The 27,581-nt window shown below is 40.2% G+C and overlaps 1 protein-coding gene across 1 annotated transcript in view; it reads left to right on the top strand.

The window, feature by feature from the left end:
• thsd7ba (thrombospondin, type I, domain containing 7Ba) overlaps nucleotides 1-27,581 on the top strand; it is a 102,893-nt gene that overhangs the window by 25,437 nt on the left and 49,875 nt on the right. The window contains exons 2-8 of the mRNA XM_076109377.1: nucleotides 501-1,341; nucleotides 3,021-3,269; nucleotides 4,124-4,293; nucleotides 9,638-9,796; nucleotides 14,562-14,762; nucleotides 23,997-24,188; nucleotides 26,586-26,817. Of these exons, the coding sequence (XP_075965492.1) occupies nucleotides 501-1,341; nucleotides 3,021-3,269; nucleotides 4,124-4,293; nucleotides 9,638-9,796; nucleotides 14,562-14,762; nucleotides 23,997-24,188; nucleotides 26,586-26,817 (2,044 nt within the window). The remainder of the gene's footprint in view (nucleotides 1-500; nucleotides 1,342-3,020; nucleotides 3,270-4,123; nucleotides 4,294-9,637; nucleotides 9,797-14,561; nucleotides 14,763-23,996; nucleotides 24,189-26,585; nucleotides 26,818-27,581) is intronic.

Below are 27,581 nucleotides of genomic sequence, written 5' to 3' on the forward strand. Positions count from 1 at the left end.
CTTTGTTCAAAAGATCTATAAAAACATGTGCAACACCTCATCTTTGCAGACGAGATGTTGAACCGGTAGCTGTATTGATATGAAATGAATACAAATAATAGTAAAAACAAGACTTAGATTTAAAGAGATCACAAAGAAACAGCATATCTATAACACCCGACCAAAGAGCAACTGTGGTGCCCCAGCTGGCCATGTCTTTCATAGCCTATACTGCTCAGTTTGGGATCAAGAGTCCAAGTGAATCTAGTCCTTTGTGACCGAGAAACTAACCTCGTATTTTTTATATTGATATCTGCCAGTGGTTTGATGACTTAAAAAAAAAAAAACGTTTGTTCCTTTCTTCCCCAAGTTCATGAATAAAGCAATCACGGAGGTTAAGTGAATGGCATTGAATTGTGCTTGATTGCAACCTGCCAGATAGCTGCAATTTAAATCATTTCTTTTTAAAGCTGCAGGTTTTAATGAAAATGCCCTCTCCATGTGTCTTTTCTTGGTTGCAGGCCAGTGGGGCCAGTGTGTCGGGGAGGAGTGTGGTTCTGGCGGGCTTCAGACAAGGACAATATGGTGTGTCCACATGGAGGGCTGGACTACCCACCATTCTCACTGTCAGCACGTGGACAAGCCAGAAAGCCAGCGGCACTGCTTTAAGGTCTGCGACTGGCACCAGAACCTCTTTGTCTGGGAGGTATCAGACTGGGGGGGCTGCGTTCTCGTCTCTTTCTTTTCCAACGAGCACAAGCCGAGGACGGCTGAGTGCATTACAGCACAGCATGGCATCCAGAGGCGCAAGGTCCATTGTGTGCGTACTTCAAACCGTACCACAGTCACCTTGAGGATATGTGAGTTCTTTTCCCAGAAACCACCCGTGGAGCAGGCGTGCCTCATCCCCTGCCCCCAGGACTGTGTGGTTTCAGACTTCACCTCCTGGTCCAGTTGCAGCAAAACATGTAGCGCTGGCCTGACGCATCGGACACGACATGTCCTGGCCACACCGATGTACGGAGGTGCAAGCTGCCCCAACTTGACTGAGACCAGGACTTGTTCCGGCCTTGTTGACTGCCCTGCTGGGGAGAGCGAGTACCAGTACAGCCTTAAAGTAGGGGCCTGGAGCGAGTGCCGACTACCCCATCACAAGGATGCCCTGTTAAGTGGCAGGACCACAGTGGACTTCAGCTCCAGCTCCAATGAGAGCAACACAGTCATTTTGCACACACAGGCTTCTCACCACCACCACCAGCATCGTCATGCGCACAAGAACCCCATGTCGTGGGAACTGGAGGTGGGATACCAGACACGACAAGTCCGCTGCACACGAAGTGACGGCAAGAATGCTATGTTGAGGTAAGCCAATCACAAGTGTCGTAAGGTGCAGCACTTTTCATACAGCCAGAATGGGAAAAAAAAGAGATGAACCTGAAAAAGAGGGCACATGTTACGGTCCGAGAAAAAAGAGAGAAGGATCTGTGAAAAGAGCTGGTTTGTAGGTCGTCAAGGGAACAGACCTTTAACTGGATTCTTCCTACATTAAACTCTGTTTCCACTGATGTAGCACATGAGGTGAGTTTTGTTAAATGTGCTCTGTAGCTGAATGTGGGTGTCTGTAAGGGGAAATAGTCCAAATCGATTATTTATATGGTTCTTCACTCGTATTGTATCGAAACGTGAGAATAACATGATCAATGCACCCCCCCACACACACACACCCTCCCTCCTTGTGTTCCCAGCGGGTCACTTTTCTCATGCGGAGGTGAATTCTGTGAAACAAAATGTTTTTTATTGATGGCGGTTATTTATTCAATTATAGGCAGATTATGTGGGAGCTGTTGTTTCAGCATTATATTAGCATGGGGGTGAGGCACTATTATGGTAAATGTCAAGTGCTGCTCCCCACCTGTCCCTGCTGTTTGAGCAAACCCTGGTATTTGGATTTGATAAGAATGGATTTTACTGCACAGAAAGCAAGCACACACACACACACACACACACACACACACACACACATTCATACATGCAGAAATAAACAACTTTCCATATTGTGCTCACTCTTCAAGGGGACAGAAAATCTTTGCATTTAAATGATATTGACTTAAATACCATACCACCTACTTGGTGTAAACTGACACTATTAGCTGATCATTGTTGACTGCCATTCATGGAAGCTATTGTGTCAGAAATCACTCACCAACAATATCCTGTTGGAATAATGTATTTTCATTGTTTGCCGTTGCTTCTATAAGCAGCGGCTTTAGTATCATGCCAGGTTTGATGTGATGTCTTCATATTTCACCCATGCCGTTTGGATGAGGGGCTTAAAATTGGGTATGTTGCTATCTGTTTGATTTTTGTATATTACTATGCCCAACAGGGCCGGTTCAATGGCTTCATGATTTAAGTGTGAAGGGACCATTAACAGTAGAGTGTCTGATTAGCATAGTATTTGCTCAGAAGTGGGATTGGGGATTTTGAATATGGATTTCCCACCTGACGTCTGCCTCATTCTGCTTTTCTAATTACAGCCTAATTACAAAGTAAAATTCCTAAATGAGCATTGTACTCGCATCTTAATAACCTACCTAATCAAATTGTTCAAATTAAACAATGGAAATGTAATTGCATGACTAATGCACTTCTTTCATATTTTTAATTGAACATATCAGCTCTTTGTACTATTTCTGTAAAGGCTGACTGTATGTCTGAGATCTGTGTTAACATGATGTATAATATCTTTACTTATTGTCATGTAGAAGTGGAAAGTTGTTTATCAGGAAATCAAGATATCTACTAGTATGTTCTCCAAGCAGATGCTATGTTTTACAACTGATATAATCTGTCTACCAATCTATTTAAATACCAGCCACAGCTAACATCTGTCATGCTTCGGGCTCTCCCACTCTCCATATATATATACTCTATTTTCAAACAGTGAATGGGTATGAAAGATATGAAATGTGTGTAATATGTTTCTCTGTTTTTGTAGTATTTTCTTCTTTAACATCTTTTCTTTCTTCCGATATCTACAGTCTATGTGCCAAGGACAACTCCGCCCTGACCTTTCAGGCGTGTGTGATGCCCAAAGACTGTCAGACATCTGATTGGTCATCGTGGAGTCCCTGCTCTAAGACCTGCCGATCCACCGATCTGTCCCCTGGTTACCGCCTCAGGTCACGGATCATGACGCAGATCACAGTTGGAGGGGGGCAAAGATGTCCCGCCCTTGAGGAAAAAGAAGCTTGCAACATCATAGGAGATTTACTTCTAAACTGCCCCAGGTAGTTTCTTAACGATGATGGTATATCGTCTCATTTTGAGCTCGCAACCCTTGTAAACAAAAGCTCTGTCACGGGTAATCTCTTGATGCGGATTTTTAGTCTCAAATCAAATGATTTTTGATTTTGCTTTTCTAGGCTTTTCCACCTGATTGATTATGATTGAAAGTCGAGAGGCTGCAAAAATTCATGATTTCACTATTGAATTACATTTTTGGGGGCATTAACTCAATTACCTCGTGCAACCTACAATAACATAATGTACTGTTGGGAGTTCCTGACCCAAAGGACATGACATGGATGACAAACAGTGTTTTAGGAGAATTTGAGTTAAAGGCTTTGGCAAATATTACATGCAGTAAACAAAGTAGTCAATAGAGAATTATTTTCCCTGCTGGTAGATTTTGTTTTATTTGCTAAATCTACATGGAGTGCCCGAGAGCAGAGGATTTACATGATTAGGGAAAACTCATTACGGAAATTAAGCATTTGATAGATTACTGCAGGCTGTTGTTCTGGTAAACTCCTCCGATATTATTGCTTTCTGCACCAGTGCATTTCTCATAGTTGAAACCAAACATTGGTTTAGAAGTTTTAAAGTAAAAAAGAAAAAACGTGCTTCTCTCCTCCTGACATATGAGAAGAGGCTCAGACTGCTCTCGCTAATTTGCTTTGTGGGACTTTTCTGAAACAACCGCCACTGCTGTGCTGACACTTTATCCTTTTTCAAATGCATTCATCTTTCAGCATGATACTTCTGTATACTTCCGAAGACATATGAAACAGAGACTCCATTTAAATGATGTTTGCTTGTTTGCGTTGCAAACGTGTTTGCGTGTCTGTGTGCGCTCTGCCAGGTATGTGTGGAGGACCACTGACTGGGGCGAATGTCGCATCCTCCCCCTACTGAGCCAGCAGGACCGGCGGCTGGCTAACATCAGTATGCTGTGTGGAAGGGGGATCCAGAACAGGAAGACCTACTGTGTTCAAGTCCCTGATCACTCAGCACCACATCACAGGAAGGAGGGTAAGAAAAAAACGCCTTCATGACAGTTGACCCAGAGCTCGCTGGAAGCACATGGTGACTCAAGAGATACACCACGAATAAATTCCAAGTAAACTCAGTGGTGTGTTTTGATATAAACTGTGAGCATAAATTATTAAAAGTGAAAGTTGGCAGCAGAGCATTATGTTGGTTATGCAGGCCAAAAATGAAATCATAAGCCAACTGTGTTGCTGTAGCGGAATCATGTTCAAAGTTCAGTCGACAAGAATAATCATAATTCTAATCAGACGGTGTTTTCTTGAGCTACTCTGTATTGCAGTGAATGCTTTACAACAGGGACCCACTACTCTGCATGGGAAATAGCTCATATTACATCTTAGGGTCAAATGTTTTTTTCTCGACTGACCTCTTTCGTGCGGCACCAGTAATCATTTTGACCTCAGATTCGTGTTACATTTTTACACTTATTTAATGTTAGAGTCAGAAAACCACATAGCAGCATTAATACAGATTGATAACAGTTCTAATTAAGGTTTGTTCACTTACTGAAGCTGATCACTTGGGATGAGTTAGATAAAAAGAAAAACACTTTCATGACTGTACGATAATAATGACGCTCCAGCCAGCACCAGGTTAATTTAGCTTCGGGGGAAGCTGCTTGCCTGTGGAAGATAACAAAATATGCCTACTTGCACCTCTAAAGCTCACTAATTAACACATTACACTTCTTTTGTTAAATCCGTACTTAACTGGAATGTAAAATCGACACATGTATGGCGGGGGGGTTGTGTGGGAGATTATTTCCTCTATTTCCTGGTGTCTTGACATCACCGGGAGGGGAACCAGCAGAGACACAAGGAAGTGACCGTACCCGGTCAATAAATCTATAGCCATGCAGGCGACCTTGTGATGCGGTAATGTTCACACCAGAAAAATAATAAATCAATAATTGAGCAAGACCAGATTACCCGCAATGAGCGGAGCAGCATCGCCAGCATCGATGTGTGCGTGGGCGAATACGATGCAGTGTGAATGGCTTTGTCCTGCTCAGCTTGAAAAGTGCTAGAAACAGACCATTGTTAGTGATAATTATTATTAAATATGTATCCTTGGAATTACAATCAAACCAAAAGTTGTTGGAGGATGATTATATGTGTTTGAGAAGGGAGACATTTACCTTTAGTGCAACATATTTATTATACTAGAACCTCAATATCTATTTTAGATAACAAGCAAATCTCTATTTGTCAACTTTGGGAAAATACCCTTCTTTGAGTGCACGGCAGAAGATACTTGTGAAAAACAACACTACTTCTAGGCAAGGAGATAATTATTGTCTACCTATCGCCCCCACAGTTTATGTGCTCCAAGACCAGACAAATAATCTGCACATATGCACATGTTCATCATGAAGGGGACCAACAGCTGTCTGGTGGGCTGTTGTCATCACCAGAAAGTAGCTCGCCACAAGATTTTATAGGATTTACAATTGAGACATCTTGGATATTTCACTCAAACACTGAATAATCTCAAAATGTACGTAAAAAACAGGCATTATTGAGACAAAACTGTAAGAAATTGTAAATTTACATTAGATTTACAAAAGTATCTGTTAGTATTTAATAATAATTGTAACGCACAGGTAAATGTTCATCCTTTGCATGTAAATTAACAGTCAATGCCGTCGGTTAACCATAGCAGCAGATAACTGTAATTTATCAGCATAGTACAGTGTTTTCTGGTGACAATACGTTTCTCTATACGAGTTCAGTAAATCACTATCCATCTACATCGTACTGTTGCTTGGAGGCTAATATTTCTGCTTTTGATTATTGCACATTTTTATTGATCAAACTGCTCATAGCCCACTAATAATTTGTAAGTGACAAGACGTGATCGGCTGTTCATGAACGTGACTTTGGACGGCACAGCTTCGTCTTTCTGAGTACAGCCATGTGGAGATCAACCGAGGAGCCGAGGTAAAGCTACTCTTATCACCTGAAATCGACAGTGTCCAGTACTGTTTTGTCTTCATGAATATTGAATTAACATCTCGGATAATGTTTCATTTTGTATGTTTCATTACATCAGGTTGCTAAAATTGGCAAAGCAAGCTCTGTAACGTTAGCTAGGTGGAGCTCATGTAGCTGTAGTGACGTTAGTTAGCGAACAGCATAGCCAGCAAAGTTAACCTTCGTAAAGTTGATCGCCAATTACGGCGTAAAAATGTAACGTCGGTTACCTAATTTGTTTTTATTTGTGCTATTATAGAGCCGACTGTAGAACCGCAAACCAGAAGGAACGGGACAATTTTGGGGACCTGGAATTACCAAAGTGTGTCTCTAAGAAAATGAAGATGTACGGCAGTCAAATCCTCTCTCACTGTTCGCTCTCTCTTTCTCCTTCTCTTCTCCTTCTCCTTTACACTGTCATGTAGCTATGCAGTTCACATTTACATGTGTAAATGTCTTCTTTTAAACACGCAGTACCTGTTCTGGAATACAAATGTTCCTAATATTATTTGTCCTAAAAAGTCAGCTGTATAATTGATTGTGGACATGTAATAAACTACAGCAATGTTGTATTGTATATGAATTCACTTGTTGTTTATTTTATTGTCTGGAATTAAATGCAAATAAACACAAACATGATGGCATATACTGTATAATTACCGTAAAACCCAGTTATTCTACAACACATATACAGTATGTAATCCAATTTACAATAATATAGTATTAAAATAACTTAAAATTCGTGCGTCTCTGCTGCCAGTATTTTACTGTTATTTAACAGTGAAATTGTTCAGAGTGAAAGTTTAAAAATGATATTTACTTTAGTATTTTCAATCCTATCTCTTTTTCCCGTTACTGTTAGTGCGGCAAATGTAACTGACTATATCACTTTAATGTGTGGGTGGACACTGACTTGAACACAGAGGATTGCATTATATTGTACACGTATCTGTGTAATTGTGTCTGGCCTGGATCGTAAGAGAAAATGTGGATTTTCATTTTCACGAGGTTGAGAAACATGGCTGATACAGACTTGCAGGGCAATGTGTTTTCATATCGGATCAAATATAGCGCTATCATCAGTAATGGTATTAAAGGGTGTGAATTGATTTACTTTGAACTTCGAGCGGAACGCCATCATTCCTCCCGCTATGAATTATGTAATATGCTATTATGCAATGTGTTATATCATGCTGATTTAACAAGCTGTAATTAAACTTAGACAGGTGGGCTAAGACAACGAAGATAGCCAATGTAAAGAATTCAAGCTAGAAAAGAAGGCTGTAATTAGAGGGAGCCACATTTTATCTTGTGGTTTTTGTCTTAGGGCAGTGCTGACAGTATAAGCTCGGTGTGGAGATGGTACGTGTAGCCAGCCTGCAGCTTCCTTTTCAGTGATTCCTATGATGACATGAGGGACAGATGGAAAGATAGTTCAGTCAACTTTGACCTCCAATTTACAAAACATGCAGGATTGTAACTGATCACAGTGAATGTAATGTATATTTTTGAGTGCCATAGTACTCTGAAATGTGTATGTCTGGTCAGGGTCGTAATCGTGTTATTTCTTTAGCAACTACCAACTGAATATATTCAGGATTCATTTAGAAAATATCTGTCTTTGGATGTAAATAATGAATTGATGATCATCATTGTTTTATTTAAATCTATTGTGATATACCTCCCCGGGGCCTCCCCTGAACCAGTTGAACTATAGTTGTATATTTGGTTGTATAATAGTTTATTTTTTTGGTGCTGTAGATAAAACCTAAAAAGGTTAAACCAGGTTTTTCCTGAAGCCAAAGTTAATTACTCTTAGTAAATAAATGAATATGAATAGAAATGGAAAAAAGCCAGAATCACCAAGGCAAGCAGTGCTACTGAGTGTTTAGGAACTTCAAATGGCTGTGCTCAAAGATTATACAATGATTTGTTTGATTCCAATTTTACAATCATTAGAAGAAACAACAAAAAACATGCATAGCAAGTATTTCATTTATCTTTTTTAATTAAGCACAGTGGGTAGTTTTTAATCATTTTCAACTTTAAGTTCCTCTTTTGCAAATCACTCTGTTTCCTGCCTATTAACATAACTTATTTTTAAATAATAAGTTTTACCTCATTCATATTTCCTTAGTACCGAGTCCATAAGTCCGTAGCTGAGGTGTTTTGGCAGTTGCTCACCAGATGTGTTCAGAGAAATGTTATCAGAGGTGTGTTTGGACAGCAAATATATTGGAAATAGAAAATCAATCTTATGAACCTATGGTTTTGCGGGACAAGGATCAATATATCCACAGATTATTGCTCAGGGACACTTTGAGATGCAGACAGTAGGAAATGGGGATTGAACTCCCACCTCTTAAATCAAGGACAGCCGATCCGCCCACTGAGCCGCAGCCCTGTGTGCATGGCCGCAGCTGAACGTGACCCGCACAGCGTTAGTTAATGCAAACAGATGTGGCTGTACCAATGCAACATGGAGGGCTACTTGCTCTGGTAATGTGGGAAACAATTTGCTCCAGTAATGCAATTGACTAACACAAGAAATCACAATTTACAATCACAAAGCAGACAGATGTCTACTACGCACTTTATGAATGTGGTTAAGCAAGCATTTCATTTTTTTACAAAAGGAGATCAAACACCATGTAAATTACTTTTGGTAAGAACACAAAATGCATGATGGACATTTAGTGAATTTCTCTTTGGGCTCTCATTTAAATGGAAATTTGCCACTCAATGATGTGCGGAGGTGCATCAAAATGGAGTATTAGATTGAGTGAATCCCTGTGTTGTAGAAAAGCAAAAAACAAAAAAAAACTCTCGTTTTGTGAGAGACTAATATCAGAGCCCATTACAGGTTGTTGATGTCCAAATGATACCAGCCATGCATTGGTTATACATTGGTTACAGGGGCTTGCCTTAACATCTCCCTGCTCAGGTCCTGTTTACTCCCTAAGCTGGTCGTTGCCCTCTATTTAATATTCTCCTGAGCTACACGTGAGATGAGAAGAGCAATTTTCCTTCTGTTCTTTCTTTTGCTTTCTTTTTTATATATAAATCCCTGCTTCTCACCACAGTGTACAACATTATAAACTGTAGCCTTTTACCATTAAATGCCCTCCTGTCTGCAGTCAGAACTAATCTACATCCATGCGTTTCAATCCGATCACTGTGATGCTTCTTCATCTTCTTCAATCACTTCAAAACATCAAGCACATGATTCTGTTTGCTTTCCAATTCCACACATATTACTTGACAGTTAGCACACACACAGACACACACACACACATGTACTCCACCGCTGCCTGTGTTAAGTCTGCTATATCCTTGTTCCTTTGTTTGTTCAGTGTCCAGGCCTGTGAATGCCAGGCTGTGCGCTGGTGAAGAGCCCCCCATGGCGGTCCAGCAATGCTCCATCCCTTGCCAGCACCACTGCCTGCTCTCCCAGTGGTCACCCTGGGGTGCCTGCCTACATGACAACTGCAAAGAACCACAGGGGAAGAAAGGTATGATGGAGTAAATTGGATATGAGAGTGAACATGCTTTAGCTTTTTGAACATGCCACATGTAAATTTGCCAACAGTCTCATGCCGTTGCTGACAGCCTGCCATCATGTATAGAACTTGTTTACTAAGATTCATTTCCTCAGTATTGATGACGATGTAAGCTTTGCACATGTCGCCTTCAAGCAACAGGTGCCACCACAGCGAGACCACTGCTACTAGTCATGTTAACACATGATTACTGTTGTAACTAGACGTAACAATCTTACAAAAAAAAAAAAAAAAGAGGAGATCGGGGCTTCATTTTATATGCCAAAAATATGTTCCAAGATGCATCATGCCTCCAACTGTCTTCTACAGCAGAATACTGTTCTCTCAGAATCATGTTTGACAGATGGACGGACAGAGGGATGGACACAGGCCATCCAAAAGATATTATGCATCGCTTGCTAACAAGCTGATATGATTTCAAATTGTAACTGATAATTGCACAGATGGGCCAGTGGTGAAATCATAAGCACTCAGTCAAAAACAATTAACTGTTTAGCTCTACTGCAGACACTTTAGCCATGCAGTACATTTACAATCAGCCGTTAATAGCAATTGTTGCCTAAGAGCTGAGTACCTTCAATATGGTCAACAAGGGGCTTTCCACTAACCTTGTTTAATAGAATTAGCATGTTTTAATGTCCAAACAATAGACTGTGTGGTGCTTTGGCAACATTGAGAGTGAGGAAACCGAGAGAGAGAGATGGAGAGAGAGAGAGAGAGAGAGAGAGATTGTGGCTCATGGGGGCTAAGAGAGCGGATGACAGTGCAAGAGATCAATGTTGTCAGAGCAGGAGACGGAGGCAGTATATGTTTGGGTTGTAAATTGTTTGTTGATAAGCGGCTGGCTGAGAGGAACCGCAGCAGACGAAAGACAGAAAGAGAGCACACCTGTAGTTCAGCTCTGTCCCTGGGCGGGTGAAAGGAGTTACAGCAGATAAGATGCATCCTGTCTGTGTGTGTGTGTGTGTGTGTGTGTGTGTGTGTGTGTGTGTACAAGGGGGTGTGCTCAAGTATTCCGCACACTCGTGCTGTCTGAATGTTCTTGTCTTTTTCCACAGGTGAGCGTGTGTCATATCCGACTGCTTTAGCGAGGCTACACGTTGTGTGTGTGTGTGTGTGTGTGTGTGTGTGTGTGTGTGTGTGTGTGTGTTTCAGTCAGTGGAGGAGCTGTTAGTGTGTTAGTGCTGTGCTAAAAGGGCAGCGTGACCTCGTCCCTGTCATGAGTAAATGTGCATGAAAGCCCCCCGGGGAGCCACTGAAGTGCGGATTGTTCAGGTCAGTGCCCAAGCTCTCCAACACTGGGTCTCTATGAGCCAACTCGTCTCACAGACAGTGTCATTAATATATTTCAAGAAGCGGAAAACACAGCATCTGCTGTTCCGCACAGGGCTCTCTGGTGGCACGGCGTCTTTTGATGGCTTTCATAAAGATCCCCAGCCCCCAGCAGATAGAATATGAAACCAATAGAATATGGCTCGCAGCGAGCCCTGTTTCCTGCGAAACAATGAGCTGTTATTGAGTGGCAGGGTGTTGTTATGATCCTTGTTGCCCGTGGTCCTTGAGCTGCAGAGAATTTCTTGCTCCTATTGAATTTACACTTAGCCTTTTTGTTCCACAACAGCAGAATAAACTACAGTCCGTCTCTAACCAATGGGCCCGCGGGATCCCGGTGTTCAGGTAGAAGAGCCAACCAGCAAAGATGCTCCTGCAGCCCAGGCTTTACGCTCCAGAAAATTACAAATTTAAATTGCCTCGCAGTCACATTATGTGCTTTTCCCTTTTTTTTCATGTCATCTCAGCCTATCACATTCTGCAGCTATGTGGGGAAATGAATTGATCACGGGAGGTTAGTGAATATAATTTTAGTAATGCCTCTACTAGAAGTCATGCAGCTGGAGGGAGGTTTTATTTTCCTGAGCAACAGTGTGCTGAGAATCACTGGGTGGCCCTTGTTTCCCTGAAATAAACCTGGTGTGACCAAGAAACCTTTCAATTATTAATATCCACGGGGGCATGCCCACGCCAAATAGTTTTTTGTGGTTTGGAAGTGAGCAGCAGTAAGTGCTCTGGGCAATACTGCAATCGATCTACAGTGTCTTTGCTCTTCGAGAGCCCACTCTGGGAACACTGTTCGGATCAGGCTCCTGAACTGGCGCCTCACACCAGTAGATGGTTTGGGGAGGTAATTTATACAGTGGGCATCCCGGGGTAATGCAGTTCCACCTGTAGAGGGAAAGACTGTGAAACCTTTCTGCCAAGCTACGGTACAATGAGAATGGTTAAAAAAAGAAAAGCTGCTGCTGCTCAAGTTTACTTTACTGGAGTTACTGGAGGAGGTGCTGGAGCCTGGAAAACGTATTTCAAACCATTTGTCTTCCACAAGAACATTTGTAGAGTTCAGTATTTGATAATGACTGTAGATTAGAGTGTGAGGTGTCATCTCAGTAAGAACCTTTTCATGAAGAAATCAATGCTTTATGAAAAACCCAGTTCTGAGAGAATCAATGTTTTAGAGTGAATCCAAATTATGGTGCAATTTTGTAATAAATTGGGTAATTGGCTTAATGATAATGCTCGTGTCAAAATGATTATCATGTTATTGGAACATTTGCCAATCGCATGTGTAGAGGCATTTAATATTAACTTCATGTTATATCCCCTTATAGACCTCATTCTCATTTTTCTATAAAAAATTGTGTATCAATAAGTATTTTAGGAACAATGCATGCAGAGGGAATACACATTTATACTAATGCGGCTCATTTGTGAAACAGATGATGAACAGCCTGAGGTGTCCTAAGACTAAAAACAGCTTCATTAAACCTGTCAACAATTACATTAGCTTCTCTGTTTTCAGTTGTCTTTGCACGTTCTTATATATTTTGCCGATATGAGTCTGATAGTGGCACCACATATTATATTCCTTGAGCACTGAAAGGTGTTGTGACCACAGCAAGCACCCTGGCTCCCCATTTACCTCTGTGAAGAAAAACGGGTCCATTTTTCTTGGAAAACCACTCTTTCATATTTTCTACCGGCGGCTCCTGCATGACCAGTAGCCTGTACTTGAAAGGGATGTTTCACGTAGCCTGTACGTTAGCACGTGGGCTCTGTAGTGTGTCCAGCATAGGGGCTGCTACTCTGGACATAAAGGTGTAGGGAGTTTTTCCCCCCCACATGTTTGTCAACCCTTTTTAGACCATTGTTATAAGCTTATTTTTCACTTTCTATTGTTAATAAATAGAACAATTGAGATGAGCTCTTATGATGGACATTTCATTTATACACCTGCAAAGATGTTGCAGTATGATGCCAGTGTGGAACCAGTACACCTCAGCTGGTGGCCCCCAATTTAGCAACAGAAAAACAGCAGTCTCAGTAGTGAAAAGACAGTGAGACTCAGTAATTGGAGAGAGACAGGTGTCGGTGTGAAAGGCTTGCCAGCCACATTACTGAACCTGAATCCCTCACGCTTTCCTACTATTTTTAAGCAGCTTCTCCTTTTGCCGTGCCATTGCCTCATTATCTCCCTCACCTCCCCTTGTCTCTCTTCTCAGATTTTTTGTTTTTTTATTTAATTTTTTTATTTGGTTCATCAATTAGCCCCTCCACCTCATGATATCTGGGCCCATTATATTGATAGTTTCTTTATAGAAAAGAAAGAATGAAGCTGTGTTTAAGGGTTATTTTATGTTTGTTTTGAATGTTAAAAATGGGATAAAGAAATCTTTTTTTTTTTCAACTAATCGTTCTTTTTTTGCTTTTAGTTAATTAGTTTGCTAACTAAAATGGATTATGCATGTTCAGCAACTCATTAAATGAGTTAAATGTCTTAAATGTCTAGCTTTGCTTTATATGTGAGGATCTTTTACTCTACACTACAGTGAACAGCATCTCCTTGCAGCAGGAAGCGCTCCTTTTGAATGCCTGAAGACGTGTAAATGAGAATGGGAAAATTTGTTTTGAAAAAATATGTATTTTCTAATTGTGAATAATAAGTATTAATATAATGTGGCTAATGATAATGAAATCAGTGCAAAACCATGGATCCTAACAACTAGACAATCGAATGACGAGTGTCGCAATACTAAAGATGCTAAATATGACACGTTAAATAATGTGAGTTGTATTTTTAAACCGCCGATCGTATCATTGACTAGTTTAATGAAGTTTGTGGGGAGAATGACAATGGAAGGAGCCTGGTAGATAATGAGTCAGGGAATAGTCATCACTTCAAATCACCAGGCTGGCAGAGGAAGGGGAAAGGGAGTACTTAATAGACTGTGGACAGCTCCCCGTGCTGACATTGAGTCTAATAGATGTACCACTTTTCTCTTTATTACAAGATATCTTATGCATTCCTTTAAAAGGTGAGTCATTTAACAGATGACAAATATCAAAACCACAGCTATATCAAGCATCATTTTTATCAATATTATACCTAGAATTGCAACACATTTTTGGGGGTAAAAAAGACATGATGTTCTTTTTTATTAGTAACTTCCATGATTATTGGAGACACGTGGTTGCTTTTATCAGCAGTCGCTGCTGCTGACTATAGCATAGTTGATGAAATACCTAAATAATTGATCACAGAGATAATGTCCAGTCAAGCCCACATCTTAATACTGTACTTTATTGATTGACTAAGAGAGGTTCTGTGTAGTTTTGTACAGGAATATCAATGTCTTCTCTGACAACCTTGTCCTTTCGTCAGGTTTCAGACAGAGGAGGAGAGAGGTGTTGTGGGAGTCCAGCAGTCCTCCGGAGACCTGCCCTCATCTGGTGGAGTTCATCCAGTGTGAGGATCCTGCCTGCTACCTGTGGCAGGTCCAACAAGAAGAAAGATGCATTCCCACTAAACACTCCTGTGGTCCCGGAACGGCGGCCCAGAATGTGACCTGTGTCAGCGCTGAAGGTACAGTCCTGAATTGGCATTGTAAGGGAAACAGATTATCCTCAAAATTAAAACCTTCATCTCACACTACAGTTTTTGTTGGTAGTTCAATTTGGCCTTCCAGCTAATTAAATAAATATTTTTGCCATTTTGGCAAATCTGCATACTTGTTTTCTTGTCGTAAGATGAGCAGATTGATACAATCCTTTATAGGAGCTGGTATTTACCTTTTATTAGTTTGGACAGAGCCAGGCCAGCTCTTTCCCTCTGTTTACAGTTGATGCTAAGCTAAGCTAACCACGTTCTGGGTGTGAAAATAAAAGGGGGAATTAAAGTTGTATTGACATTTTTATTCAAGTCTTGGCAAAGAGAGAGAGAAAAAAAATCTTCCCCAACATGTTAAACTATTCCTGTAACAATGTCTTCCTTTAAGAATGTTTTAACTTGACCATCCAAATGTATTGTACAACAATAGTCCATGTGTTCAGTAGTCAAATGAGGGTGCTACAGACAGATTACATTGATCTTTATAACTCTCAGCTCTGATTTAAATGACAGCTACGATTAATAACCGTTGCTGAGTATTGGTTGTTTTTATTACGTTAAAAAGGGGCAAACCATAGACTGCAACATTAATTAGACTACTTCTACAAGTAGCAGTGAAATTCATCAAGGCCACAGTAAAGCCATCAGTGCTATGGTCCGGACACGTAATGCTATCAGTAGCAATGTGACGCATGAACTATCGGGTGTGATGTGATCCATTGTGCTCAGCCATATCCTCATGTTGGCTGATAGGAACATCAACGTTAACGAAGCATGGATTATTCATGAGGGTCCATCACCAAGTTTATGGGCACAGAAAACATTGGCCTGATTAAAAAGTCAGAATTACAGCTTCCTGCAGGCATTAATTGCTCATCTTCATAGATTATAAACCTAATTGCTGCCTCTTTTTGCTTGTGCTTTATTATTCTGTCACAATGGATCATACATATGTTCATCAGGAAGGCAGTGGAGGGCCCAAATGTATTAGCCAACAGAAGAGTCTAATGAGTTTTGACAGGACGACTAAGAATGCAAGCTTTGGCGGGTTTGAGGAAAAAGGCTTATGAAATCATCTGCTGTGGATTTATTGTTGGAGAATGTTGACAAGTTGTTCACTGTTGCTTCCTTAATTGGCTGATCGGATTTACCATTCAAGCACGGTGAGTTATTTTCACACACAGTCACAGCAATGTCAGGGCCAAGTTGTTAAGTGATGCAAAATCCTGTAAAGCTGATTTGGGTTTTTTTTTGCAGTGTATTGCAGTGATATAGGTAAGGACTACAAGCATCAGTGAGCAAGACAGTATGATTCACAATGTCACAGCTAGTGCTGTATAAAAAGCACTTATAGACATGATTGAATAATTATTTCTATTTTAGATACATGCAGTTAATAAATGGTATATTTTGACTGGAGTGGAGCTGAACCAGATTTAAAAAATACTGTCAAACTGTCATTAGCTATCGTCTGTTTACATCCATGCGGTTTACTGAAAAAAGCAAATGCAAAATAGTTTTAAAGTGTACAAATGTTTATTTCCTGTCATTCTGAAAAATACATGATGCCGGAGACATTTTGTATTTTGATTTTATATTTCAGTTGTGAATAGTTCTGATGAAATACGCACGGCTGAGAAATGGTACAAACGCATTGTTTTTGACACTATCTGCTCATTACACCTATACAACCCACATCAAGTATGGTTCTAGAACCCAGCATTGCTGTTTTTATCTTTAATGAATTGGATGGTGGGCAGATGGAAAAAAAAAATAACAGACGATTAGATGGACAGAATAAGCTGCTAGGAAGATGATGATCACGGTCAAGTTTTTTCTCCCGATAGAATACACTTTTAAGTACTTTAAAGGTCTTTCATGCTTGACATATAAATTCCATGGACCTTGCAGAAAGCAGTCGCTAATTGCAAGTCTGTCTGCACATTCAGATAAAGATATATATATATATATATATAATAATAATAATAATATTTCACAGTTCTGTGGAGCTAGCGATGGGAATCTGGAGCCGCTGTGGCAGGACTGTTCAGACTGACTGTAGAGAGTACAGAGCCTTTGTACATAGCCACTGTTGGCTTGGTTTCAATCATTATTGCTGCTGCAACTGACAGGCTGAGAGGGGTGAGAGAAAGGAGAGGTAGGAGTAACACACCTGCAACGGTGAAAGGATTGTTAACAAAAATCTGAGATGCTGTCATAAACAATAAGCATCTCTGATATTTGTGAATGCCCATATCTTTCATTAGTAACAGATTGGCTTCTAATCATACAAATAAATTAGATGGCCTACCTTTCTTTGTCTAAAAAGCTGATTTGATTTGAGCTGGGTTGGTCACAGATGTTTGAGCTGGAGTTCAGAGCTGTTTATGAATAAGAAGTGAACGATTTCTGGGGAAAGAAAATCTATTTCATCTTAGCAAACACTGTCTTATGGTCTCGTTGTTTGAGGAAAGACATTGGATTTTTATCAGTTTCTGTATGTCGGGTTAAGTCTCCACACTAGACAATTTCACAATGTGCTAGTTCTAAATGGTGAATTCTGACAATGTTGTCAGTTAAAGTATTTGTTTTCTGTGTTAAAATCCTTAAAAGGTCACCTCGTTGTCGATTATCCTTTACAGTACATACAAATACTGCCATTGATTGCCGAAGGTTGATGCTTGTGGAAAGCTCAGCTATGGCCAGGCATGTCATGGCTGACAATCCCTTTAGAAGTTGATGCATTAGGACCATCCTTTTTTGTTCTGAACATAAGTATTGCTGACATTCTTTTAAAGGTTCAGTTTATTGTCAGTTTATCGGAGCACGGGTTTACAAATGCTTCCAGTGTACGGCAGCGTTTGAAGATATTACAGTGAAAAGCCATGAAGATAGTTGTTGTTGATGACTGATGATGATTGAGGAAAGTACGTGTTTTGAACTGGCGGGTACCATTTAAGATTGTGAACGTCAAATAAGTAAATTGAGGTATGGAGTGTTTTCCCCACTCTACTCCTTGATTGACTAAGCATTCAGGTTCCTATTTCTCAGCATAAAACCACTCTGCATTTCAAACCTGAAAACTCGTGTTGTCTGAGGAAAGTTTATGCCCGTAGAGAGTAAGAGATAGCACTTTCCCCGGGAAGTTTATCTAATGGAGTTTTAAATTATTATCTGTGGCTGCTCAAGCAATCAGAAAAAATCGTCTGTCACCTACAGCCAAGCTTTTATTGCTCAGCAAACACATGAGGTAATTCTTGAAACCACTCAGGTATAGATGAAATGGAATAGACTGGCCCAGGGGTGTTTAAGGACATTTGTGGAGCTCTGCCAGGAGGGTGAATCCAGAGGCATCTACCCCTTTGAAAAGTAAAAGTTGTTACTTTTCTTACGGAACTTAAAGAAGGCGTCCTGTTTAGTTGCTAGCTTTTAAAATTAAATGCATTGCCGAAGCCCCAATATAATGAATGTAACAGTGTGAAAACATTTCTGGTATTGATGTACTCTATGGGAATTTGAACTGATAATGCATGATGTGTGAGAGTGTTGATTGGCTCTCAACTCTGGCGTTGTTTTTAGCAGTTAAGCATAGTGCAATCACCACACCAATTGAATTACAGATTCAGCATTAATGACACGTGCTGACTGTTCTGTATGTTCAAAAGTACCATGGGGAATTGCATGTTCTTATAATCAAGCCTGTTGAATCTCTGAATTTATCTATCCATTGTTGCTTGTTCATTTTCATTATAATTTCATTTAAACATATTCTTTTTACAACATCCTGATTTAGCGCCTTAATCTGCTCCACATTGCATAACCGTAACTAGCAATAAATGTGCAAGAGAGTTTTTTGGAAACTGAAGAAACCTCTCACCCACATGCCAACCTCTTGCCCAGCCGTTGGCAGTTGTGCAACCAGTTATTTACAGTAGTTTGATTCATTCATTTTTCATCCACCTGCATTCCACAAAGACCCACCCTACTCAGCCTCTGATTGGCTAGTACTCTTTCCTTGATTGCAGAAAAGATTGGTGGAAGGTTGGTAAGGTTAAAGATGTGAACTCAGATGTGGATGTTTTTATAAAGATGGCAGCCTTCTTGTCCGGATTCTTTCTAAAAATGTTTGCGCTGCTCGCTGCCTATATGGATGGAATGAAATTACAGATCTGTTGGAGATTAACATTTGCATGTGGTGTCATAATTAAATTTAACCTTAATGTTGATTAACAATAAAATGAAAAAAATGGCACTTCATATTGGAAAAGTTGCCGACCCCTGCAACCCTTCGGGATACCATCAGTTTCCTCACATCACATCATTTTATTTATCTGGTAACATGACTTGATTATGAGTGACATAATGCAATCTTATTGCCCCTCCAGTCTCATCATGTGGCATCCATCCAGAGACTAAGGCTTTCAAACTTCAAACCATATTATCTGCAACTTTGAAAAACACAATTATCATCTTCATATTCATGATAGCTACGTGAATAAGGAGTTGCCTTGCATGCAGTTTTTGAGCTGGAAGGTTCTGCTACAATTGTTCCAAACTGAGTTAAAAATAATATGGCATCTCACACAGGGAGGCTAATGGGCGCTTATTGTATTCCACTATCACTTTATAGGCCTGTAAACTACGGCAAAGTAAAAACAAAAGTGCTGTGTTAGCCTTAACCCACTGGCTTTTTGCTCCAGGCTTAGTAAAGTTGTTTTGACAGCTCCCACAGCTCCCACTCTCTGCACAGCAAGCATTCACACCAGAGCGGTAAGTCCCATTTCCTGAACTAACTACCAACCACCGGTGCACGCTGACTCAAATACCTGGTGCACCTGTGACTGACAGCTAACATACGTGCATGTTGGCAGGCGTTCCTCAACCTACTGAGGCTCTGACATTTCTGAACCCAACAACAATAACTCAGCACGGTTAGCATCCGCCTGAACTGTTCTCTCCTCGACTGGTCAACAATATTCAAGCGATAACGCCCTCAGAAAAGCAGCCTTAAACTTAGCTTTGAGACAGTCGTCACCAATGATTGACAGCCACATGCAGGGAAAACATGAATTAGTGACTCAGGCTAGTCAGAACGCGCTTTGATGTTCACAGAGATATTTTCCAACTTGCCTTGTTGCGTTTGCCCGCCAGCTTTGTCTTAAAAGCTGCCCACACAGAGTGGATGGGGTTATTAAATCTTAAATAAAGGCGAGGACTTCTCGCTTTTTTAGTCTACATCTACCTGAATAATAACGATGAAGAACATTAATTGGTGGGTGGGCGAGCAGAATAGAAATCGTGTGGAAATTGCATGCAGGGGGCAATGGTATTATATCTGAGTAAGAGCCCCAACTACAGAACCCTGTATTAATAATGCAAAAGGACCCCCAGGGCAGCCATCTATTTGCAGATCCACATGTAGTTTCACACATATACACGCACACTAAAGTTGTGTATTTGTATTCATGTTATCAAACCATTTTTCTTTAGGCAGTGTTTCCAGGCAAAGCTTTGTGAGCCTTTTGCTAATTTTGTTTGCTAACATATTCATTAGTCCTTTGTGATTTTCAAGCAGAACAGTGTTTAATAATTACTGATTTTCTACGGTTGGCAATACAGACATTTGCATTGCATTAGAGATGCCATTGTTCAATGTACTGGACTGTCATTGTGTTTTAACCCTTAGAGACCCACATGGACACATTTTTAAAGTCAATGTGTTTTTCAGAGCATATTTTACTTTCTGCTTATGCTGCTCCTTTTACTTCCTCTATGTTTTTTTATGATATTAAGATTCTTAGTTCTTTGGTCAAGGATTTTGTTAGATAATGTGTTTCCATTTTGTTTCCCAATGGTTATGTGCATTGCACCTTAGGGCCACAATAGTCTTTTTAAATGGCATTGATTTGACAGTTTGAATGTGTAATGGTACCTTTACAAACATGCGTAAGAGGTAGGGCTATAATTATGACTATGTTGGGGTTTCATCTACCTGTAAACAATAGGTTTGATTTATCTGTACTTGGCAAACTTTTGACAAAATTCTCCAGTCATTCCTGTAAAAGTGAAATAAGAACTACATATTTCCTTAACTTTAGATAAAACTTACTACTTAGCAGTTAAAGTTGTTAAACATTATCTTGGTGTATGTCATTGTCCATTTTCACCCTTCAAATAGGTATCTTATTTCCATAACAGTTAGACTGGTACTATAAATGTTAAGACACAGTACTCGGTGTCCCTCCCTCTAAATATAGGTCAGAGAGGTTGATTTACAGATTATGTGATGCTTTCCATGTTTCATTTCATGCCCACTTATATAAAGCACGGATGCCTGAAATAATTACCTGCAGGGGAGCCGAGCTGAGCAAAGACTATATATTTCCCACAGCTTGAAATCTCACTGACAATAAAAACAATTATGTAAACTACAATCAGTACAATTCCTATTTAAGAGCAGCATCCTCAAGATCTTAGCTCACTTTGTGTAGGACATCTTTGACAATTAAGATTATTCCTGGTCGCCCAGAAGTCGTTTTCTTTTTTTTTTCACACTACTTATAGGTAGTAGCAACGTACTTCCTTGCTGAGGGTTAAAAGTATCACTTTCACCAAATCCTTGAGAATTGTTTCATTGTTAACTTCAACTGCAGAACCTTCAGTCTTATGTGCACTTGTATCTTCACCAATAAAGGACTCATGCATCCAAAAGCAGACTAACATCTCCTGCTGTATACACACCAGTTACTTTGATGGCTGGAGATCTCTAATGCTTTAACTTTATGGGTGAAATGTTCTCAAACTCCCCAAGTGAGTATTTCACATCTATCTGATTAGGCGATACCTACATTTGCTCTCACAGCTGACCTCCTCTGCATCAAGAAAAAAAATCAAATTGATGACAAATCCTCCCTGGGGTTGTTATTGTTAAAGCATAACCCATGATTTAGTGGCAGAGATCACACAAGTTAATGATAGCCCACTGCTGTGTGTGAGCGTATAATCCCCAAAACAATGCCTCAGCTGCTGTTGGCATTGTTTTGACATCAGGATGGCATCTTTGTTTCTGAAATTGATCTCTCTCTCTGTCTTTCTCTCGACAAAGAGATGTCACTCTGCTAACTCTGGGCTGGGTCCAACAACAAATACAAATAATATATATATACTATATATATATATATATATATATATATATATATATATGTTACTTTTTTTCATCAAGGGTATTAGTCAGTCATTAACATTCATTCCAGAATGTTTTCTGTAATTTCTGTTAAATCACACAAAAAGAGTCATTATCATGAAAGTACAGCAACGAGAGAAGGCTCTGCATTTACTGTAGCTGTTTCAGTCTTCACAGAAGAGTTAACTGGGAGCTGTGATAAATATTTCATAACATAACTGCAAGATGAAGGCTAAAGGAGAGCCTTTAAAACTAGCTCAGAATACCAAGTGGATGTTTTCATAATTTTCTTGAGATAAAATTGAATTATATTTGTCGTTGAGGGATTTTGTCTAACACTTTATGCCATCTTAAAGGTTCTATATACAGGATTCAGAGCATTATAGCAGAAAACAACTATTTGCAATGTTGAGATTTAGTGGAATGTTGGCTACTTGTTTGCTCCGTTCGTGCTTTTAGCACCGTTAGCAAGCCACCGGCTGAGCCATTGCTATGTTGAGAGCCTTGTGGAGGCAATAGATACAATCTAAATTTCATACTGAGCACCTGTTAAATTTGGTTTGAATGAAAGTGAATTTCCTTCCCCTAAAGGATCAAAAACATTTTGAATTTGTCAACCTTTGTGTGGCGTGGGCCTTAAGGGGAGAATGAGAGGGAACCGACAACGCAACCTGGAATTAGGCCCCAGAAAATACGGATTTAAGAACCTTACATATTGTTTGGAAAATTGAGAAGGCACACAGATTTGTTACTGACATAAGACGGAGACTTGTTTTGTAAAATGAACCAATGGATTTATTTAAGGGATCAAAAAATAATCAAATATGCAAGGACAGGAGCTGCTGGGGAGGAAAGAATATTAATGGACAAATGAAAATAACTGAAACCAATAAGGGATTAAAATAATTCGTTTCCACAATCTTAGCTAAAACTGCCTGACTAAAAACTCTAAAACCGTAACAATCTTTAATCTGCTGAAATTTCCTGCCCAATGAAAACTGAGCAAAGCTAGGGAATCTAAGTTGAGACCGCCGGTGGGGAGGCAGATGACACTGAGAAGCACCCAGGGGTGCTACCGGTTACTCACCTCCGGTGCAACATGTTAATCCTCACAACAGAAATGGTGCAGTCTACACTCGTATCCCTGTGCTTTTACATGCATAAGATGTAGGGACCTCACCACGGATGCCTAGCCTCCCAACAATGGCACTCCACTTCACCTACAGAAAGAACAAATACAAAAAAAAAAGAATCAAAAAGAAACAAACCTATTTGGTTTAACAATGTAAACAGGTGCCTTTTATAGTTTGGCCCTGATTAGGGAATTATTGGGGGAGGAGCCAGCCTTAGGGCTGCGTTCACAAACACTACACCCTGTGCTGCATTCACTGCATTGGTGCTAGAGAAGAATTCCCCACCACCTTTGCCAAAATAAAAAAATATTAACTTAAGGATATTACAAATTGTAATTACAAGTTCTTTAATTTGTTACTATTTATTGGGACATACACCTGATTGTATCTAGAATAAACCTACACCTGGCATTAACATGCGACAACAGTGTCAACACTGACATCCCCCCCCATGATCTATTTCCATGTCACAACTGCACACCTCATCAGGACCACAACATCCTTCTCCAGCCTGACAGAAAATGGTAAACAACCCGAGACAAGCAGAGCATGTCAAAGTGTGCTCTGTGAACTGCATTTACACTTTCCTTCAGTGTGATCAGAATAAAAACCCGCTCACCTCTTGAGGTGGTCCGTGTATTTGGATCACAATCACTCTGTTTTAGGAGTATTCACATCAGCCCAGATGCACAGTAATGCCTGTTTTTATGTTATACTTTCTCTGTTCTTACATACACTTGTGATTTTATGAATCCCTTACCTGGATTGGGATTTAAAGCCTACCTGATTGCTTTCTGGTCAAGTCTAGATACAGGAAATGTAATGTGTCTCATTGTGATTTATATCAAGCTGATGTCTCTGTTTAATTTACGTATCTTAACTTGCCTTCCTCAGGGAACGATGTGCCAGTGGCCCACTGTGTACACGCCCCTCCCCCCACAGAGGTGGCCTGCGAGGTGGCCTGTCCTGCAGACTGTGTGGTCGGCTCCTGGTCTCCCTGGTCACCCTGCTCACACAGCTGCGCCACCAAGACAGCAGAGGGTCGACAGAGCCGCACTCGCACTGTGCTGGCCATGCCCGGGAAAGGTAACGCAACTTCCCCTATGACTTCTTTGAATCTTTTCCAACCTGCTGTTTATTATTGTTACTTTATTATTACTAGTTATTTTCTGTGTTTATTGCCGTTGTGTTTTTCTGCAGAACTTCCCAGATATCAGTTTTCAGTCAAGCAAAATGTCACAACAGGATTGTTGTTTTATCTTCCTCAGATATTTCGTTACCAAATATGCCTTTTTGTGAGTGGCATTGCTGCAAACACTTTATATCATAGCTGTCATTAAGTGTGTGATTCTGTTAATTACATACAAGATACCCACTAAATGATAAGAAGTGTGAGTACAGAGATTTATATACAAGGGAAGAAGACAAGAGGTTAGGGAGGACAGAGGTAAATTGCACTGTAGGTGTAGTTTTGTCATTCTCAGCTACATAATAAATATTACAGTGCTGTGATATCTTTACTGGGTTTGGGAAACCAGGTTGACAAAACTGAATCTGGAATACATACAAAGCAGGTTTGATATAATTTAAGGCCACATTAGCTGCTTCTAGCATAACACACTTGAATCTCCAACTGAACTGCCTTTGCTCAAGTTGCTTAACGTAGACACCCGATTTTAAGCAAAAGTGCAACGCTGAATCGGTGGAGTATAGTCTTCTTATTTCCCAAAATTTTTCCAAAGATTGCTGTGGTACAGTAACAACATTGCAGGATGTATGATATTGATACTGAAACTGGGAATCAAAACCAGTAAACTGATTTAAAGTTCAACTCTGTAAACAAAAAAACTAAAAATTGCTTTAGACAAAGCCTTTATCAGAGTGCTTTCCCCAACACTGTGAGATTACTTTGGTTCTTGTTTTTGTAGATATCAGAGACAGGCATTTTTCATCCCAAACACTTTTGAGGTTTGAGTTGACCATCCATTATCAAGGACTCTTTCTCTGGCCAGTATCTTTCTGCCTACTCCAAGTGTTGTGTTTTTAAGTCAGACAGCAGAGTCTTGGCAGCCAGCTACTGCCCATTAATCCCTGTAACCAAACTCATATCTAGAATAACAGCTGATGAAAGAATCTCACAGGTTGCACACTGTGTTGATAATTATTATTATGCTAGCCTCGCAGAGGTGTGTGCATGTGTGTGTGTGTGTGTGTGTTGTGATTGTGTTCATATGCCTGCATGTTGTGTGATAGTATGGATGTGCTGGATGATGCAAAACAGACTGGAAGATGCAGGAGTTTCTTTGATAGTGGTTCACTGACAAACTCAACATAGCCCTTCTGTGAGTTACAGTTAGCTTTAGGACAATTACTTCTCTCCAGATGACACCTATGAGCCTACTTCAAGTGAAACTGTCCCCAGTTTTGCATCCATGTAGATTGGACAGATTCTAACTGATGTAGTCCCAGTACACATCAAGCATAGTGTTGAATCTCAGCACACCCAGTAATGTGCATGTGTGGTATTTGAGCATGCATTTGATTCACATGTTTGTACATGTGATACATGATCAAAATAGTTACCTGCATGATGTTCTGGTTTCCAGTTTTTAAAATGTTCTTAAGAAAAGAGCTTTATTTTATTTGACCATGAAACGTAACATTCTGTCATTAAATTCCATATTAATGATTTGCTCATTTATCACATATTTGGATGCCCTCTACATGTGAACATTTGCCTCAGCATGATCTCATTGAACTGCAAGTCATGCAAGCCAAAATTATGGGGGCGGGCACAATGAGAACAGGGAGAATCTGAAAAAAAAAAAAAAGAATCAATTGTTGTCATTTCTGCTGTTGTCATTTTCTTCTGTTGTCATATGTGGTAGCCTACTGTACTGCATTACCATACACACCATCTTGGTGAATACAGAAATATTTTTGCAGATTTCTTGCTTTCATTGTTGCACTTGTCATATATGACAGTATGTGTCCAAATAATGACTAGATATATGACACAAGGATACAGGGAGCAGGATATGTTAGAGATTGTTGTTATGTGTCTGAGGGCAGTGTGCTAATTGGACTGTGAAATATGTTACAGTGACCTTACTGTGACTTTTCATTTGTAATTCAAACTTGTTGCAACTTGTAATGTGTCTGCTCAGCTAACCCGAACAAACATTTGTTTTGTCGCAAAGCAGCCAGCGGTCAATGATTATATTAGCATTTGACTTCCAGCAGCTAACTTCAGCTTGTTACTTCAGGTGAAATGTATTTTCGATTATCTGCAGATGACATGTACGCTGCATAATAATGTTGCTTTTTTTTTGACTAGCACTAGTTTTAGTTTGCTCATAAACACAGCCAAACACTGAACTGTGCCTATACTCAGCTTTTCTTTTCAGAATGCCAAATTTAAGACCTACACAGCAGTCCTCACGTCTTTGATTCTGTGGTTATTTCCTGTGTCTTTGTGGCTAGGAGGGAAGGAGTGTCCGGCAGCTCCAGCCTTGGAGGGGTGGAGAGTCTGTAATGACCACCCTTGCATGGTGTTCTACTGGGAGGCCTCCGCCTGGGGTCCCTGTATTGAGGATGCCTCCATGGATCTCAACGGAACCAGCTCCTGGAATGGGACCTCTACATGTGCTATGGGTGTTCAGATCCGCAAAGTGAGCTGCATGAAGATGAACGTTGGACCTGTGACAAGTAAAAGGTACGCTCTCCGACCAGGCACTGTTTAGGGCCTGTGTCCTTAAAGGCTGGGTGCAGGGCTTTTTCTCTAGGCAGCCACCTACTCGTACGCTGTCTACTCATTGGGAACAATTGAAAAAAGGAGGCTGGTACGTAAGAGGGTACTCAGGCATCTTATGTGTACATCAAAGTTGCAATGCAATTTGTAGTTCAATTCTTGTAACTCAGTATTGGGATTTTGCTTACGTACTTAAGACTGAAGAGTTAGGACTTTCAATGATTGTCTTCGTCATAAGTGAGGTGTTTCATTTTTTTTGGGGGGGCAGCATTTTAATATTTATTGATATATGATGCGTGTTACATGTTTTCAGAGTCTGCTGAGAGGCTATTCAATCGGTAGTCTACATTGAGCAGGTGATACATTCCGCTGATGTATCAGGTTAGTTTATAGTGAAGTAATAAGTAAAGAAAAGAAGAGCATATGTTTCATCCCCCAACAGTGTTTTCCCTAATTGTATTGGAATATGTATTGGAATAGTCAAAGAAAAGAGACAACAGATATAAAATGTAATATTCCATTGTGAAAAAACCTGCACAACCGCGGCTGTCTGCCTCGCGCACATTGAATGCACCGCATGACGGGAGTCAAACAACGTCATTTGCGTTAATTGAAAATGAAATGCAACGTTTTACTGGGAATCCGAACTGGAAGCTAGGCGTGAGTGGCGTGTTAGCGTTCTGTCATCCAATCTACACTGACTCCGTCTTCGGTAAATGTCTCTGCCC

Source organism: Anarhichas minor, unplaced genomic scaffold, assembly GCF_050575085.1.
Source record: "Anarhichas minor isolate MPS153535 unplaced genomic scaffold, ASM5057508v1 ptg000004l, whole genome shotgun sequence".
Classification (NCBI taxonomy): domain Eukaryota; kingdom Metazoa; phylum Chordata; class Actinopteri; order Perciformes; family Anarhichadidae; genus Anarhichas; species Anarhichas minor.